At 40.7% G+C, this 18,431-nt stretch overlaps 1 protein-coding gene across 2 annotated transcripts; it reads right to left on the minus strand.

Moving 5' to 3' along the window:
- Nucleotides 1-205: 205 nt before the first annotated feature.
- LOC309490162 (immunoglobulin superfamily containing leucine-rich repeat protein 2-like) lies at nt 206-14,150 on the minus strand. 2 transcript variants are annotated; one of them, XR_014202612.1, is made up of 3 exons: nt 14,050-14,150; nt 1,117-2,358; nt 206-868 (listed from the first exon to the last, which is right to left on the minus strand). XR_014202612.1 is itself a non-coding variant. In XM_082159177.1 (2 exons), exon 2 carries the CDS (start codon nt 2,347-2,349, stop codon nt 1,291-1,293), a length of 1,059 nt encoding a protein of 352 aa, XP_082015303.1. In that variant the 5' UTR covers nt 2,350-2,358; nt 14,050-14,150; the 3' UTR covers nt 206-1,290. The 2 variants fall into 2 exon arrangements, 1 of the variants encoding a protein (XP_082015303.1); XM_082159177.1 differs by having other exon boundaries at nt 206-2,358.
- Nucleotides 14,151-18,431: the final 4,281 nt, after the last annotated feature.

Below are 18,431 nucleotides of genomic sequence, written 5' to 3' on the forward strand. Positions count from 1 at the left end.
GGCAGAACTTATCATTATAATCACATTATGACTTTGTATCACCATAGTCCCTAAATGTATGTAAAGGCATGAAATGGGAACATTTTCCCCCCACTCCACCCACTCAGGATCGTGCACAGACCTTTTGAGGGGCATGTGTTGAAACTGTTGAGATTAAGATTATTTAGTAAGCCTCCATAAAAGGAAGAAATGGTCACATCTTCATGACAAATTCAATAACACAAAATAATAGTCTCAAAAGCTTTAGATTTATTCACTATTAACAACAACCATAATAATAATATATAGATAATATACAGGGTTTCAGGGCTTCTTTAGCCCTAAAGCCCTAAAAAAAAAAAAAAACATGTTTTACTACATGTACACATGTGAAGACAAGCGGAGAGTATAGAATACTAGAGATTCAAAAATGAGCTAGATAGCGAATACGTGCATATTAACAGCCTTGAATTAACCAGAATTTAATAGTATTACCCTAACATGATTAAATGTTAATAAATTAAGTGTATCAGCAATCATAATTCAAAGAAGAGATTTCTTAGAAATAGATGTTACTTACAGTAGGTGATGAGGATCAATCAGGTGCTTTGTGTAAGTTCCAGTATGAAACAGTGCGGGGGCGCACACGTGCTTATGATTTTCCGATGGTAAAAAGAAATTATATGTTGTTGTATTACTTATCAATATATCGTTAACATTTTACAAAAGTCAAACTCAAATGCAGTTACGGGGTTTTTGACCAGTGACTGTGTGCTAATGTGCATTTTGTCCGTCATTAAAACGGTGCCAGCGGCATCACATTACATTTTCATAGTTTCAAAAGGTTACAAACTAGTTTGTTGTAGCAATGGGCGCTCAGTTTTTAGTACTTATTCAAACAAGATCTTTGTTTGTACCCTTGCAAAACTTCATTCAGCTGCTGTCTGCAGTGCGGCTGCTGCAGAACTTCAAGATAGAGGGGCCGGAGTTATCAGGTTTACTGACAGTTTGAGGATCGAACAAGATTTATACAAGCTCTTTTTAAGAACTTTCATTGGCTAATTATTTGTAAACAGACAGACAGACGTAAAGGGTGACCAATAGCATTGATTTATTGAAGAAGAAGAAAAAAAACACCACCACCAAAAAAAGGTCACTTCGGGCAAAAGGGCAAAAAGGGCATGTGCTCTGCACAGGTTGAGCCCTACCTGTGCACGTGCTTGCCCCCACTTCTCAAACCAAAGTTACACCCTAAAGACCACTTGGACTTGACAGTCCTGGCCTCCATACACCCTGAGGCACAGGGTGTAATTAGTGCCAGGCTTGAGGCCCTGCGACAACAAGTCTCACCGAGCCTTCGGCTTTTCCCATGTCGTTGACAGCAGAGCAGGTGTAGTTGCCTTCTTCTTTCTTGCTCATGCGAGGGATGATCAAGGTGCCATTTTGAAACACAAGGAACCTGGTGTTCGTAGGCGGCCCATTAACCGGAATCTCAATTTTTTCGACAATGGCTGGTAAAGGGAATGTAATTAGTTGGTTTCCAGCGTATATCTCCCATGTGACGTCAGGTTTAGGGGTTCCTTTTGTTTCGCAGTATAGCATGACCAAATATCCCTCATAGAGTTCGGTTTTTTCAATGTTTGGCTGATATGTGATGGACACGGACGGAGCCTTGCAATCCAGTGTGGGCATGCTAGTGACCTGAGTACCTTTGAGGTGGGAAGGAGCTTCGCAGACAATGTTGTTTTGGTCAGGGATTGAGATTAAGGATTTGGAGATCCAGTCCCTAAGCCACTCTAGGTTGCAGGAGCAGGTGAAGGGGTTGTGGAAGATTTGGAGGTGGGAAATGGCAGTCAAAGCATCAAATGTTCCCTGCACGATGGTGGTAAACTTGTTATTGTTAATACGAACCGAACGCAGGTCCTTGAGGTTGGAAAAAGCGTTCTTGGGGATGCTGACCATCTCATTATTGTTCATCTTTAACAACTGCAGGGCAGTGAGATTGGCCAAGTCCTCCCATGGAAAATGCACGATTTTATTGTGGCTAATATCCAAATATTTCAGCTGAATCATCGGAGCCAAGGTGTCCCTCTCGACGGTGACGATTTCATTGCGAGCCAGCCAAAGAGAGGTCGCCTGGGTCGCATTTATAAAGCTTTTGGATTTCAGCACTTTAATCTTGTTAGCTGTAAGACTCAGGGTGGTCACATTGGACGGCAAGCCCTCAGGTACTTCCAGAAGTTCTTTGTTGGCACAATCTGTTAAATGGCCTTTATATTTATCAGAGCAGGTACACTGTTCAGGGCAACAGTGCGCACTGCCAATCACTGCAGTCCCCAAGGCAATAAGCATCAGGTATTTGGTTGCCATTTTCAGCTCCTGCCAAGCACACATGAAGGTGCAAATTAGTACAAATTATTTATGTATTTTTCACACTCAAAGAACAAATGTGAATGAAAGAAGTCATTTAATGTTAACTATTGCAAACTATTATGATGATAAGCCTAAACCAAACCAAACCCTAATGCTAACCCTATAGTAAGTATATGTAGTTAGTTAATATTATTCAGTACTTAATTGTATAATTACAGTGTAACAAATACATAATAAAATACAGTGTAACCCTTTATTTTAAGGTGACGTAGTTACATTGTACTGAGTAATATTAATTAACTACATGTAATAACTATAGGGTTAGTATTAGGGTTTGGTTTAGGCTTAGTGGCATGTAATTATGAATAATTTACTGTTATTACTATAGTAAGTACATGTAGTAATGTGTAACTGTCACCAACATCTCGAGATATGTAGCGACTGCTTCTTAACCATAAAAACCTTACAATCTTTCGCTGAAAGTTTAAATAAGAAACACTTGATTACACTTTATTTTAAGGTGTCATTGTTACGATGTATTTATACATTTAAGTACAGAGTAATAATAATTAACTACATGTACTTACTATAGGGTTAGGGTTGGAAAAAGGGGTTTGGTTTAGGGTTAGTTGCATGTAATTGTAAAGTGATCCACTGGGGTAACTAGTGCATGTGATTTAAAGACATAAATGAATCAAATCTGTTCTGTCACTTGTCGTCAGCTATTTGATGCAAGGAGGATTTGTCATTTATGTATTTTATTTTGTGTTTGTATTTTCAAAAGAATTGGGTCTTTAAAAACACACCTGTGGAGGGTACATCCAAAGACTGGCATTAAGGAGAATGCCACATTTTCTTGTGAACATATGTGATTTTAAGGACATCTGCTCTCAATCCACATTTCTTCAACATTTAAGACGACATCATGAGCTCAAAGTACCTCTTGTGAGAATACAAAAATTCAAGTTACACTGAACATTTGAAGTAACCCTCTCCAGTTACTTGCATGTTATGGTGTTTTTGACCTTTTTGCACTTTAGCAAATATTTGTAGATGTTTAATGTTTAAACTGTTAAGCTGCAGTTTCATGAACTCAAAAGTACCTAAATACTAAAATGTAAGTGACATTTCTCTAAACACTGGGTGAAGTACACTCCCCAGATACTTACATTTTATGGTATTTTTTTATGTTTTTGCAGATAATTGATTTTTTTTTTCAGATAATTGTGTTTTGTTAATGTAAGGTGCAATGCATCAGCTTTGTCTCATCAGAATCCTGAATTTAAATGCATGATTTTTAAGGTCTACTGTGCAGAACATTTCAATGTATTTACCATTTTAAGGTATTTTCACAATACTGTTGTAGATTTAATAAAATGTATTACAGTTTTTCTCAATCGCTAAAACACAATTTCTGAAACCTTGCTCCATTTTCTGAAAACATTAAACACAAAACCTCATCTTCAAGCACTATTTACAAAACCTCTGACTCCTCTCGCAAAATGAAACTTTCGCCTCAAAACAGTTTTACCCATGTTCAAAATCAAACACTGCTCTCAAATCCTAAACAAAGTGATCAAAATGATATACACTATCAAGCAGTCAGTAAACAATACACCAAAAAATAGAAAACACATTGTTCGAAACATATAGTTCTCAGGGAGAAGTCCATTTTTAATCTCAAAACAAATTTCATATTTTTCTGTCATTGTCTTTTGATGAACGGAAACATGTTCTATCATAGTAGCTCAAAATTGATCAGAAATTACTACTCTGCTTTGCTCTTTGCAAATTTTTTTTTGTTCTTCCTCCTCCTTGTACCCCTATTTTTACAGTACTGTACCCTGCATCTCACAAACTTGTCCTTTGTCTCTGTGATACTGTAATTCTTGTTCTTTGTTGATATGAACCTGCAACCATTTAAAATCTATTGAGCAGTCAGTACTGTTAACAAATGGAAAGCACAATGTTCATTGTACAGTATACAGCCTACAATGCACTGTACTACAGTTTACAAAACTAAAAGGGACAAAAATCAAAGGAGTAAACATGTGATCAATGTGCTTCTTCTTGTCTTTGGGCTGGGTCAGGCCAGGCCAGAGCACTTCGTCGATATCACAAGCAATTTTGTCCCTCCTCCTTTCTTGCCCTCCTCCTCTTCCTCTTCCTCCTCTTCCTCTTTCTTGTCCTCCTCCTCCTCCTCTTCCTCTTTCTTGCCCTCCTCCTCCTCCTCTTCCTCTTTCTTGTCCTCCTCCTCCTCCTCCTCCCTCTCCTCCACCTCCTCTTCCTTGTCCTCCTCCTCTTCCTCTTTCTTGCCCTCCTCCTCCTCCTCCTCTTCCTCTTTCTTGTCCTCCTCCTGCTCCTCCTCTTTCTTGCCCTCCTCCTCCTCCTCCTCCTCCTCCTCCTCCTCCTCCTCCTCCCTCTCCTCCACCTCCTCTTCCTCTTTCTTGTCCTCCTCCTCCTCCTCCTCCTCCTCCTCCTCTTCGCCCACCTCGCATACTCTCACATTAGCCGTTTCTCAATACCAAGTACGCAAAGTTCGGACTTGAGTCCTTGGTAGTTCGGACTTGACAAGTTCGACTCAGGAGAACGAACTCCCGAGGACGGGAGGACGCAAGTCCGGTTAATCTGCAAATGGAACAGCGGCGTACTTGATAACGTCACTCAGCTCGCTCTGGCTACTCCGGTTATCTCTTTATGTATATTTAGGCTACAAATAAAACAAAATATGTTATAAACCACCACTCTGCCTCTTTTCATTTTCATTTAAAAAAATCTTAAACATAATGGCCACACAAATGTGGTTCAGGCAACGCAATTGATTATCTTCACTGCATATTTATAACACCGAAGTATAAAACACAACCCTGACTCTTTTTGTTTTCATTTAAAAAATATGATAAATAAAAAACATTATAATATTGATCATTAAAACTAACATTTAGCAAAAAGAGACAGGGTTGTGTCATTTTATTTTATTATATATGTACATACAGTGAAGAGAATGCAGGCAACATGTATAATAAAATATTTTATATGTTTTAAATATATAAAATAAAATGCCATAACCTTTTTTGTTAAATGTCAGTTTTAATGATCAATAATAGCCATTATAAAAGTATAAGTTGCCTAAAAGGTATAAGAAGCTATACAATAATAAAGCAAACGATTCAGTCAAACATAAGTCAGCTCTCTAGGCTACAACGTTAAAGTTAAATAGACTAAATAAAGCTATAAACTTCACTTTGCCCTCAGCTTAACGTTTTGCCAGGGAACAAATTATAGATTAATGAGACAAATAAAATAAATAAATAAATAAATAAATCGTCCGTTAGATATACACAAGACGATTTATATCTCATGTTAAACCACTAGTCTAGATACATCCGAGCCAGCGACAAACGTCAGCAGCGCTAGCCGAGGAATGGCTGTTCTCGGCGGGGTACATGAGCGCTGAGCGTCCGATTGTCTGGTTCTCACAACTCCGAAAACGTCAGATCAAATTTTCAAATAGGCGCTATCTTTATAAAAAAAACAAATATTTGAGCTTTAAACAACTACATTCTCGCCTGAAATACTCTTAAAACTACATTTCATGACACAATTACAGCAGTATTTTTAAATTAAGTGGGGTTTCTCCTCTGCTATTGACACTTGCTGGTTGGTGTGAGATGCATTCTGGGATACCTGGCTGTCTCAAGTCCGCACAAGTCACCTCTCGATGCATCCTCGGTAAAAGGGGCGGATCAAGAACACATCCCGGGATTTGAACTGGACTTGGCTAGATGTGAACTTTGAATTGGAACAGTACTTGGGCAGCGGCTGATGACGTTTCACAAGTTCACAAGAACACAAGTACAGACAAGAACGCATATTGAGAAACGGCTACTGTTTCTTCTATCATTCTCAGACTTTCTCCTCACCATCTATAACAACCTGTTTGCTCTTTGAACTGGCCTATATTGGTTGTGTCATATCTTTTGAAACAGGTTAAATCAATTTTGAGCGGTTGTGTTCAATCAATGACGTGTTCTCTATTTGTATTTGATTGTTGCCTCTTGTGTTTACCAGTATGGATGACATGTGCATTAAACTGCAGAATGTGTTTTGAGTTTTGCTGAAAAGTCTAAGTGAGATCTGCAAATTGTGTTTTACCATGTGAAATGGTTTAAGGTATAATTGACAACAGACTAGCTAAATGAGTTCAGGCAACTGAGAACTTTGTTCAGCCAATGGGTTTTAGTGTTTTAGCAATTGAGAAAAACTGTAAATAAACTATTATATTATTAAATAAACTGGCAGAATGACTTGAGTGTATAATATATAATGATGTAATACATTATTTTATTTTCATTTGCTTTTCGGGCAACGGAGAATAGACAATACAGTAAAGTTGCTTTACTAATATAAATTTACCAATATACATTTTTAGTTTAGGTAAAACAAAAAAAGAATGCTACTACAATTTAAAATATATAATTTGGCAAATAACATGGTTAGGTAAACTTTTTTTTTTTTTCAATTGGTTCAACGTATTATTTCTCACTGATCCAATGTTAGCAGACTATTGCAACAATTTTAAGTTAAGTTGCTTATTAACATGCATATTAGGGTATCGGCTGTTTATTATAAATGCAGGGTTTTATAATCACTGAGGTCCCAAATGTGAGGCAATTCTAAAAATGTAGATTTTTTTGATCTTCATATGTGCATTTTAAGATGTTTTGAAGGCAAAAAAAAAAAAATGGATACCAATAGCTTTAAAACCATGTCAGTGGGCAATAGATTAGTTTTCTCTCCTCATCTCCAGCACTCTCTTTTTATCTTTGTTTTTCTCTTGCCCTGGTTCTTCCCCTCCTAGAGCTGAGTTTTGACTGATATAGGCTTTTCATTTTTGTATGTGTCAGAGAAGAAAGTAGGCTAAACATAGGGTCTCAGACACGTTAATTTACTGAAGGCTACCAGGAAAGTAGGTAACTTAGTTTATTAAATTAATTCACAATTAATCTTATGTTTAATACAGGGCAGTAGGTAGGGCTTTATAATCACTGAGGTCCTAAATTTGAGGTTGTTAGAGGGTTAACATTTTTCCTATACATTTGTACATTTCAAGACGTCTGAAGGCCAAAAAAGGATAAGAAATGGCTTTAAAACGTACTCGGTTACCTAACGTAACCTCGGTTCTCTCTAGAAGAGGGAACGAGTATTGCGTAAGTTGCTTACGCTACGGTAAAGTTGTCTTTTCTCGAGATCTGAAGCCAAAAATTATCCTTAATTTTGTATTTATTGTCAACGCAGTGGGGCAGCCGTGCGCGCCGTGCATCCACTGCATGAGTCCCAGGGAGCCCGGGGAACATAACATGCGGGAACAGGCAGCCAGCAACGTGGGCCAACACGTCATAAGCACTTCATATGAATACAGAGCGGCTCTGCCGGTCTATGTATAAGCATGTGGAGAATGCGGCCAGCAGCGCGGGCCAGCACAGTACATAAGCACATCATAGGGAGAATATAGAGCGGCTCCGCCGGTCTGTATATAGAGAATCTCATCCCTTAGTGCAGCTCACCAGAAAAGCTAGTAGTAAACTAAAGTAGTCTGCATATGAACGACTGGGCAGAACATACATATCACTTGAACTGATAACAGTTTAGCCTGCAAGGCGGGAACTTCCAGGTTATAAAATCTCACGAATTTAGAGGGGGAGGCCCAGCCTGCCGCCATACAAATGTCGTGAATAGAAATCCCGCTGGACCAAGCCAACGATGAGGCCATGCCTCTAGTGGAATGGGCTCTGATACCCATAGGGCACTGCAGGTGTTTGGACGCATAAGCTGCTGCAATCGCGTCCACTATCCATCTGGACAGGCTCTGTTTCGAGGCGGCGAGACCCTTGGTGCGCCCACCAAACGAAACAAAGAGCTGCTCAGAACGCCTAACGGCGGCGGAGCGTGTAATGTAAACTCTCAGCGCCCTGACAGGGCATAAGAGGTTATCACTGTCCTCGCTATCGGATGCTGGCAGAGCCGACAGGGAGATGATCTGCGCCCTAAAGGGAGTGCCAATCGCTTTGGGGACATAACCGTGTCTCGGTTTGAGGATGACTTTGGAGTCATTTTGTCCGAACTCGAGACATTCGGGGCTAACAGACAGTGCGTGTAGATCCCCCACGCGTTTTACTGACGACAGAGCTGTCAGAAAAACGGTTTTGAGCGAGAGGTATTTTAGATCCACGGATTCTAACGGTTCAAAGGGATCCCAAATAGGAACCGAGGGGGGCCGCGGGGGGTTCATCCTCCTGGCTCGTCTAAGGAAGCGGTTGATAAGCTCGTTTCTTCCTATTGCGCGGCTGCGCGTCGTCTCCGCGAACGCTGCAATAGCCGCAACGTACAGTACACTTTGAGCGTGGAGGGGGACCTGCCCTTGTCCAACAGCTCTTGTAGGAAGGAGAGCACCCGTGAAACCCCACACGTGCGTGGATCCAGGCTCTTAGTAGCGCACCATTTAGAGAACACTGACCATTTAGACGCATAGAGCCTTCTCGTGGAAGGAGCTCTGGACTGCGTGATCGTGTTTACGACCCCTTCTGGCAAATCAACGGGTATCCATTGATTATCCACGCATGCAGAGACCAGTGCTCTGGATGGGGATGCCAGATTGATCCACCAGCTTGAGAGAGAAGATCTTTCCTCACCGGGATCGGCCATGGGGCTGAGTGCGACAGCCTCACTAGCTCTGGGTACCAGATTTGGTTCTCCCATCGCGGGGCTATGAGGAGCACTGAGTGACGCGTTTCCCTGATCCTCTTGATTACCTGTGGTAACAGCGAGATCGGAGGGAAAGCATACAGCGGGCGGCTGGGCCAGGTTTGGGCCAGCGCGTCCTCGCTCTTTGAGAAAAAAGTCGGCAATGAGCGTTGTCTTTTGACGCAAAAAGGTCGACTTCCGCCCTGCCGAACAGGCGCCACAGTAGCTGGACTGTCTGGGGGTGCAGGGACCATTCTCCCGGGGTAATGGGCACGTGCGCGGCTCTCAGCGAGCGCAGCGAGTGGTGAGCCCACACGAGAAGGCGTTCTGTCAGTTTGCAGAGATTCCTGGATCTGACACCGCCCTGTCGGTTCACGTAGGACACCACGGACATGTTGTCCGAGCGGACTAGCACATGGTGGTCCCGTATATGTGGGAGGAAGCGCTTGAGCGCGTTCTCGACCGCTATCATCTCCAAACAGTTTATATGGAGGCATTTCTCCTGGTCTGACCACAGGCCAAAGACCGGTTTGCCCTCGAAAAGAGCGCCCCAACCTAAGTTGGATGCGTCCGTCGAGATAACTTTTCGGTGGGAGACGGCTCCCATTGTCACTCCCCGCTGGTACCAGTCGGCCGCTAACCAGGGTCTCAGTGCTGAAACGCAGCTCTGAGTCACTCTGATTCGTATTCCGCCGGACGCCCAGGCTCGGTGAGGTACTCGAGCGTTCAACCAGCGTTGTAGCGGGCACATACGTAGTAGACCCAGCTGAAGCACTGCTGCAGCTGATGCCATACAACCCAGCATCCTCTGAAATGTTTTTAGAGGTGCGGCGCTGCCCAACTGGAAAGACGCGGCCAGGCGTTGGATGCGGCGCGCGCGCTGTGTCGACAGCCGGGCCGTCATTGCCACAGAGTCCAGTTCCAAACCCAGAAAAGAGGTTGACTGACTGGGCAGTAATGAGCTCTTGGTCCAGTTGACCGTGAGACCCAGGCTTTCCAGGTGGCTGAGAAGCACTGTTCTGTGAGAGATAAGTTCTTCCTCTGACTGCTAGAATCAGCCAATCGTCCAAATAGTTCAAAATTCGCATGCCCTGACCTCTCAGGGGAGCGAGAGCCGTGTCCATGCACTTCATGAATGTATGGGGTGCTAAAGACAGGCCGACCGGCAGGACGGTGTACTGATATACCCGACCGTCGAAGGCGAATCTCAAGAATGGCCTGTGACGGGGTATTATCTGGATCGGAAATAAACCAGTCCCTCAGGCGAATCTGCGCGAGGATCTGTCTGGTTGTGAGCAATTTGAACAGTCTTTTCATAAGAGCTTTGTTCAAATATCTCAGATCTAAAAACGGTCTGAGAGCTCCGTCCTTTTTGGGCACGAGGAAGTAACGGCTGGAAAAGCCTGACTCGCTCAGAGAAGGGGGTAGCCGCTCTATAGCCCCTTTGCACAGAAGTTTCGCTATTTCTGCACGAAGTAGGTGTGCTACTTCCCCATTCACTCTCGTCTCGGTTCGTGCTCGAAAGCGCGGGGGACGGCGAGCGAACTGCAATGAATAGCCCTCTCTTACTGTGCTCAGCACCCATTCTGACGCGCCTGAAATAGCTTCCCACGCTTTCGCATGTACGGCTAGGGGCAGAATGGCCTCCGGGCTCTGATTGCCGCGTTCCGCGGACTCGAGAACCTGATTCTCGAGAACACTTCGCGCGCGCTCTCGGTGCTTGAATACGGCGGCTCGCATACAGCAATGGCTGGCCGTTTTACACACAATGTCCCGGTGGCATTGTTTACCGCTGGTTTACCTCGCTGGTCGCGAGGACGGCGTGCGGCTAATCTCGAGCGTCGAGGCAGGAAAAGGTTCATAGCCTGCGTGGTTTTCTGTACCTCCGAGAAGCGGTCCACGATCCCGTTAACCGCTGGGCCGAATTTCTCTGGGTTGCCGTAGAAACGGTGTTTGGGTGCAGGCGAGCGGGTTGTACAACGCGCTCGTTGGCTGCAAAAAACACATCTGCAGTCGCCTTCTTAAGGGGACTGACAGAGCGAAATGCTTTGAAGGCTCATATGTTTAGACGCTCATAAATACTCGAGCACCATCCTGAGAGTGGGAGGGTGCGAGAGGCGGGTTCGCATTCTGTATGTAAGAAGCTGGCCGCGAGCTTGGAGAAGCAAACAGCATAATTTTATCTGCCGCCAGAGCCAGGAATCGAACACGGGTCTCTGGCGTGAAAGCCTAAGATTTCACCACTGAGCCACAGGGGGAAAACACATAAGCTTTCAGTTAACGCGAGGATATAACGGAGGGTCATGTTCTGTGTCGGCGTTTGTTTGCAGGCGTGCATGTATTATAACAGGCTCGTTTACTGCAATATTGATATTTCCAGTCGCCTGAACTTGAGAGGGGACTGAGAAATGTGTGAGAAATGGAGGTTGGTCCGGCCTCGGCGGGATTAACACTCTCTTTCCTCCTTTCACCGGTGAGTGACGCACGCGAACGGGGTCATCATGTTTGCGTCGGCGTTTGTTTGCAGGCGTGCGTGTAATATAACAGGCTCGTTTACTGCAATATTGATATTTCCAGCAACGCGCGAGGGGGGGGTAGCTTTCTTGTATCGTAAAGAAAGCTAGCCCGGTGACCGTTATCTTCTGACATCCCTTGCGAACGGCGCAGTTTGCGCGGCTCGAACAGAGGGAGAGAGAGCGGGAAGAGAGCGTCATCATGTTTTGCGTCGGCGTTTGTTTGCAGGCGTCAATGGCGATTCTAGGGGGTGGCCTGGGGTGGCCGGGGCCACCCCTGAAAGCTCATTGGCCACCCCTGTGGCCACCCCAGATCTGATAGGTAGGTCAAGTTCGTCAACACAAGAAACGAGAAATGTTGTCAATCAGTGATGACAGCTGATCAACTGATTTAGGGCCAGTTTCACATTTTTAACTAACACAGTAACGGTCGTACTGAGACTGTGAGAGCTGATTTCTGCTCAGCGGACGTTTGGCCATGCAGGTCAGATGACCCATGAGATAAGAGCACGCGCGCTGCACGGTGCACCTGCTGCTGCTGGTCCGTGAAACAAGAGGACGTCACACAGTTGCAACAATACAACAACGATAAAAACGCTGGAATCAGTCGATTGAGAGGTATGGTCGGGACCCAACGCAACAGAGTGCTGCACAGGAATATAGATCTGATGGCCGAGTGCGGGCGCGGGCGGTAATGCACTCGTGTGTCGATTCGCGGGAGTCGGGACTCCCGCAAAATAGAATTATCTATAAATTGAACAAATAAAAACGAATAAATTGTCATTCATCTGTTGCACAAAAGCAACAAGAACAACTAAAACAAAATAGAAACGATTTACAGGCCAGAGTCTCTATTTATAACATGTTTGCAGCGTTGAACAATGTAGCCAATCACAGACATATGTGTTGATTTCTTGAACGCAATGGCCAATCAGATGCATTTAAGATAGAATCCCCTCACCACTCAAAATGGACTTTTTGTTCAGTGCTGAATTCTGCATACTGGCAAATCATCTATTATATCAAACAAAGTGTAGATAATATGAAAGATTAATTATGCAGCCAGTTTCATTGATAATAACAGAGATTTGTGAGATGGCGATGAACTGAGATGTCAGCTTTTTAGGAATTATTAAGTGAGAAATCCGTCCTGCGCAGGTCTCTAATGTAGACTTTAAAAACAAACCACTAACATTATATTTACATTAACAGTAGCCTAGGCTGCAATCTAGTGTATGTAAACCTTTTTGCAGATAAACACAAATGCATTTTCGGACAAGTTAATGGCCAAGTTAATTGAGTAAATCATATCCCCCACTATGGCAATTAATAACAGACTATAGTAAACACATTTCCTAAATAGGCCTGTGACTGTATCTTACATTTTATGAAATAGTACCATTATTTAAAAATAAAGTTTGCACTTTGTTACTATTATTAAAATCCTCTATTGTTCATAAGAGTTTAAAGGTTTACATAACATTATTTTATGGCCACCCCACTCTAGTTTTGTGTCCCATCTTGGCCACCCCAGTAAAAATGTCCTGGATACGCCACTGGCAGGCGTGCATGTATTGTAACTTACGCAATACGAGAGAACCTCTCGTAAGAGAACCATTTCAGCGGGCAGTAGATTATTTGTCAATACCTGCTCTCTCCTCATCTCCATCACTCTTTCTTTTTCTCTTGGTATCCTTATCTTGCCCTGTCTCTTCCCTTCCTAAAGCTGGTCTTTTATAATTTACTGAAGGCTACAAATTATATTATAATATTAATTCTCAATATGTAGGCTACACATTCATATTAACCTTGTGCCTGATATGATGAAAACGACTTCGTTAAAGTTTTTTGTCCCCTCCCCCTCAAAATTAGGAATGGGCATTTTTCAAAAATATTGCATTGGAATATTCGGTCTCATAAAAATCGAATATTCGAATATTCATTTAAATGACAATGAACGAAAAGACGTTATTTTTTAAGTTTAAGTTTTTTTTTAAAGTTTGTGTCACCATTTCTGAACAAGCTTACGATTAAGGCAATATACACAACAAGCTTACAATATGTTAAAGGTTTTTTTTTTTTTTTGAAAACATTAAACAGTAGGCCTATGTGTAAACAAAAAATATAAAGAACAAAAGCATTTAAGCTCAAGCAGCGCGAAAGGGGAAAAAAACGCCTAATAAATCAGACTGCGCCAGATATCGTACAGAACATAGGCCTATACACTCGAGTCAGCAGCATATGATTATCGTGTTTATAGCCTATTGTTTCACGTTTATGTTGAGAAAAATAATAATATCCACATGCAGAATATCGACAGATTTAAAAAAAAAAAAAGGCTAAATTAGACAAAGTTTAATAGTTTGCCTGATTATTTCTGTCAGTCTAACATTTATGACATAAAAACAGCTGCCAAATATGAAATGTTTAGTATACTTACTTCTTATCTCGCACTTGAGCATAAACTGAAGCGTCGTCTGACTGGAGAACCGTTGAGCCACAGTTTTACCCCAACAACAGTTTTGCCCCACAGCTTTTTTGTCCGCGCATGCGCATTTTCGTCGTGAGAATTTTAATTTTTTTGCTGAACTTACACATAACTACAAGCTCAGGGAAGTGAAGCAAGGTTGTATCTCTTACAATGAACAAACAATGATACACAATGGAAAACATAAATATTCTGGATTTGCATACATCAAATTATGTAATTATACATACACAAAAAAAGAAAAGCATAATAATAAGGTTAAGTCATATCTTTGAATAAATCATCATAATGCATCAAAAATTTTGCACTTTTTTTTGTTATTTATAAGTCTAAGGGACGAAATAAAAGAGTTAAATTCAGCAAGAAAAAGAGGGAAGCTTAAAGGAGACTTCAGCCATTTTCGCTTGTGGATGAAGAATTTTGCATTCAAGATAAGGAAATTAACAACATATTCAAGGGACATCAGCTTTGAGTTTTCATAATAAAAGATAACCTCTTTGAGAATGAAGGTGTGGGTCACACTTGTAGGGCTAAAAACAAAAGAACTTAATTCAGCCCAAAATCTATTGGTTACATTACAATCACAAAATAAATTGGCGGCTCACTGTAAAAAAAAATTACATCCCCAAGTCAAAAATTTCAAGTGACCGATAACATCTAAATTTTTCAATTAGTCTGACGTATTATTTCTCATTGAGCCAATGTTAACAGACTATTGCAACAAGAATTGCACTTGGGCCAATTGAAAAATTTAGATGTTATCGGTCACTTGAAATTTTTGATTTGGGAGGGTTAGAAATTTTTTACAGTGCTGTTTCTTCAACAAAATCACAAAAAGAGCAAGTTTCATCAATATCAGAATATTTAGAGATGGATAAGTTAACAGAATATATTTTATGAAGGGTTTTATAATGAATTTCCTTAACTTTGTTGGATACACAAAATTTACTAGGCAAAAGCCAGGCCTTTCTCCAATTTAAGTTTGTTACAAGGGATCCCCAATAGAATTTACCCCTTGGAGTAATCTTTCTCTTCATTTGAAAAAAAATTGTTGAAGATATTATTAGGAATGAAAATCCATAACGACACTGGGTTCACAAGGCATCTTTTCAGCCAGTTTACTTTAAAGGTGTTTATCAGCAAAGTCCAAAAAGTCAAGGCCACCTTCACCTCTGGAATTAGAGAGTACTTCTTATCATTTTATCAGAAAAGTTCAAATGATGTCTGGTAACTGGATTTTTAGTGATATGAGTACCTAGATATTTTACACTGTTTTTTAACTGGGATACCTTCCAATGATGTCTCATCTATATCATGAATTGAGATCATTTCACATTTCGAAATATTGAGTTTTAGACCCGAGGCACATGAAAATTGTTCCACCAATTCCAGAGCATTAGACAACTGTTTTTTATCCTCCAAGAATAGTGTGGTGTGGTCGGCTAGCTGTGCAATTTTAAACTCCCTATCAAATATAGAAATTCCTATCAAACTTTCATTTTGGTTAATCCTTAGACAACGTAATTCTGTGGCTAAAAGAAATAAAAACGGGGAGATTGGACAGCCCTGTCTGACTCCACGATGGATGTCAAACCTTTTGGACGTATCAAAGTTAGCGATCACTGAACTGTTAATATCTCTAAAACATGGTTACAGTATCAATAAATGATTTACCAAATCCAAATAACTCTAGAGTGCGTAAAAGAAATTTGTTTTCTATGAAATCAAAAGCTTTGTGAAAGTCAAGAAAAAGTATGAGACCATATGAATGAATTAGATTTGAATAATCCAGCACATCTAATACTAACCTTATATTATATGTGACAGCCTTTCATGAATCCTGACTGAGATTCTGAAATAATGTGATCTAGACCAGTACTTAATCTTTTAGCATAAACAAAGGCTAATATTTTATAATGTAATGTTAACGGAGTAATAGGCCGCCAATTGTCAATTACAGTTTTTCTCGATTGATTACAGTAATAAAGGGTCCTTGCTTGACTTGGGTATAAGGGATATAACTCCCTGTTTCATAGAGGTCATTTCTCCCTGACTGATGCATTCCTTATACATATGAAATAAAGGCAATTTAATAAACTCCCAAAAGTGGAGACAGAATTATACTGAAAGCCCGTTGTGATAGAAATATTTTATGTAATGGGTATTTTCAACATTAAATGTACAGAGAAATGCAGACTAAGGATGCTCAGGTCAAAGGCCATATACTTAACCAAAAAGTGCTTAACACAGTAGAACTAACAGTCATATGACTAGCTTAGATCATTACAAACCAATGACCAGAACAAATCACAGTGAAGAAGACTTGAGTGACATTGATTTTTACTCAACTGTATGATATAAATGTACATGTATCTTTCTATTCAGTAGTGTATAAAAATATCTTAATTTGTGTTCCGAAGATGAGCGAAAGTGTTACGGGTTTGGAACAACATTAGGGTGAGTAAATGATGACAGAATTTTCAGTTTTGGGAGAACTATCCCTTTAAAAAAGACATTTTTATCATCCATAACTGGAGAAGTATACTTTTTTTTTTTTTTTTTAAGTAGTATACTAATAGCACACGTGGGATAACAGATTAATAACTTCCAGCTTCACCAGCAACAACAAAAAAGAATCAGGTCTCTTGAATTTTTTGTGGTTTTCACACACCCTGTCTAAAGTTTTTACTCTAAATAACAGGTTATGTTTGCACCGGTTTTTTTTTTTGTTGTTTTTTTTTAAATAGGACTATAAAGTGTGTGGGTGATTAGAAGGATATTTATATTAGTTTTGGATAATTATGTGTTTCTTTTTGTAGGCCTACAATTCTCACTATTAGTGAGTGAATTGAGTCGAGTGGCTTTAGTAACCGTAATATTCGGATTATGTTGATTTAGATTTTTACCTGTTTTTACTGCTATTTATGCTTCAAATATCCACTGTTAGTAAGAAACATTTTCAGATCACTTCTCCTCAATTCAAAAGGTTTGTTGCTTGTGATCTTACATGGCTGGACCATTTGAAATATAGCCTGGGAAAACCCAGACAAACTTCCGGCAAATTTAGATTTGCTCTGCATGTAGTCTGGCAAAGAGCCCATTCAAGCCGATTTCTAATCTGTCCAAATCGAGGCACCAATCAGAAACGTTGAGGCGGGCTTTACACGATGACGATCGCTCTGATTGGTTTTAGGTCTATCCAATTACGCCCAGAGGCATTTGAGCGACGTCCGTTGGTGAAGCGCATCAACTTTTAAATGCATTATTATATTCAAATTGCAAACACATGAGGACAGTCTCCATGAAAGACCCACTGGCAGATGAACGTACTACTACATTTCTCTCCGAAACGGTAGGAAATTAAATTCGATTTAATAGAGGATTTTAACTGTGACAAGATGATTGACAGGGCAGTTTACGTGACAGGATGCAGGCGACAGATCCGTCCGATAAAGATGACGAAGTAGTATGTCCCAAAGCTTGCCTACTTTTTTGCTACACATTCAAAAGTAAATACCTTTTCTTCACAAAAAGAGTACATACTTTTATGGGGTAGTGTAACTTAGGCGAATTGGGACACAGCATATGGCTTTACACGATGACGATCGCTCTGATTGGTTTTAGGTCTATCCAATTGCGCCCAGAGGCATTTGAGCGACGTCCGTTGGTGACGCCCCTTTGGAAATTAGTTATTAATTAAGTTTTGCCAGACCATAACTCAGTTACTACTGAGAATGGTCTGGTTTTAACCAGGCTAATTGAAATACATATCGGTTGAAGTTTGCAGTATGATTGTGCAGACACAAGGTCTTGCCACTAACAGTACACAGTAACCAAACAAATACAGTTTTTGGTTCCTTAGTGTTAATAAAAGCAATTTTCATATTTTTATATAATTTTTATAATTTTATTTAGTATTTTATCTCTTACTTATAAATATGTGTTGCTAAAGTCATTAATATATTCATATAGTCATTTTCATTATTTTACATAATGCATTTTTGCATTGTAAGTTAAATATTATTTTATGCCCAACAAATCCAGTTGATTTTACCTCCACTATCTAAAATCAACATAGTAAATTATGGTTGTAGTTGTATGGCTGCTGAAATCATTAAGGACCGTAGTGCCCTAAAAAGGCAATGTAGTAACTTGATTTTTGTCATTCAGCATCAGAGCCTGATAGACCCTCAACACTTCCTCAAGCTTTCATTTTTTGCTTAGTTTTCTCACATTTTCCATACACTGCGCTGCATATGACAGGAAGTTGCCACTGAGGCTAAATGCAGAAGCAGCCTTGCATAAAGTTCATTGCCCTACATTCCACACTTTCT

This window comes from Leuciscus leuciscus, assembly GCF_965113295.1.
Source record: "Leuciscus leuciscus genome assembly, chromosome: 25".
Lineage (NCBI taxonomy): Eukaryota > Metazoa > Chordata > Actinopteri > Cypriniformes > Leuciscidae > Leuciscus > Leuciscus leuciscus.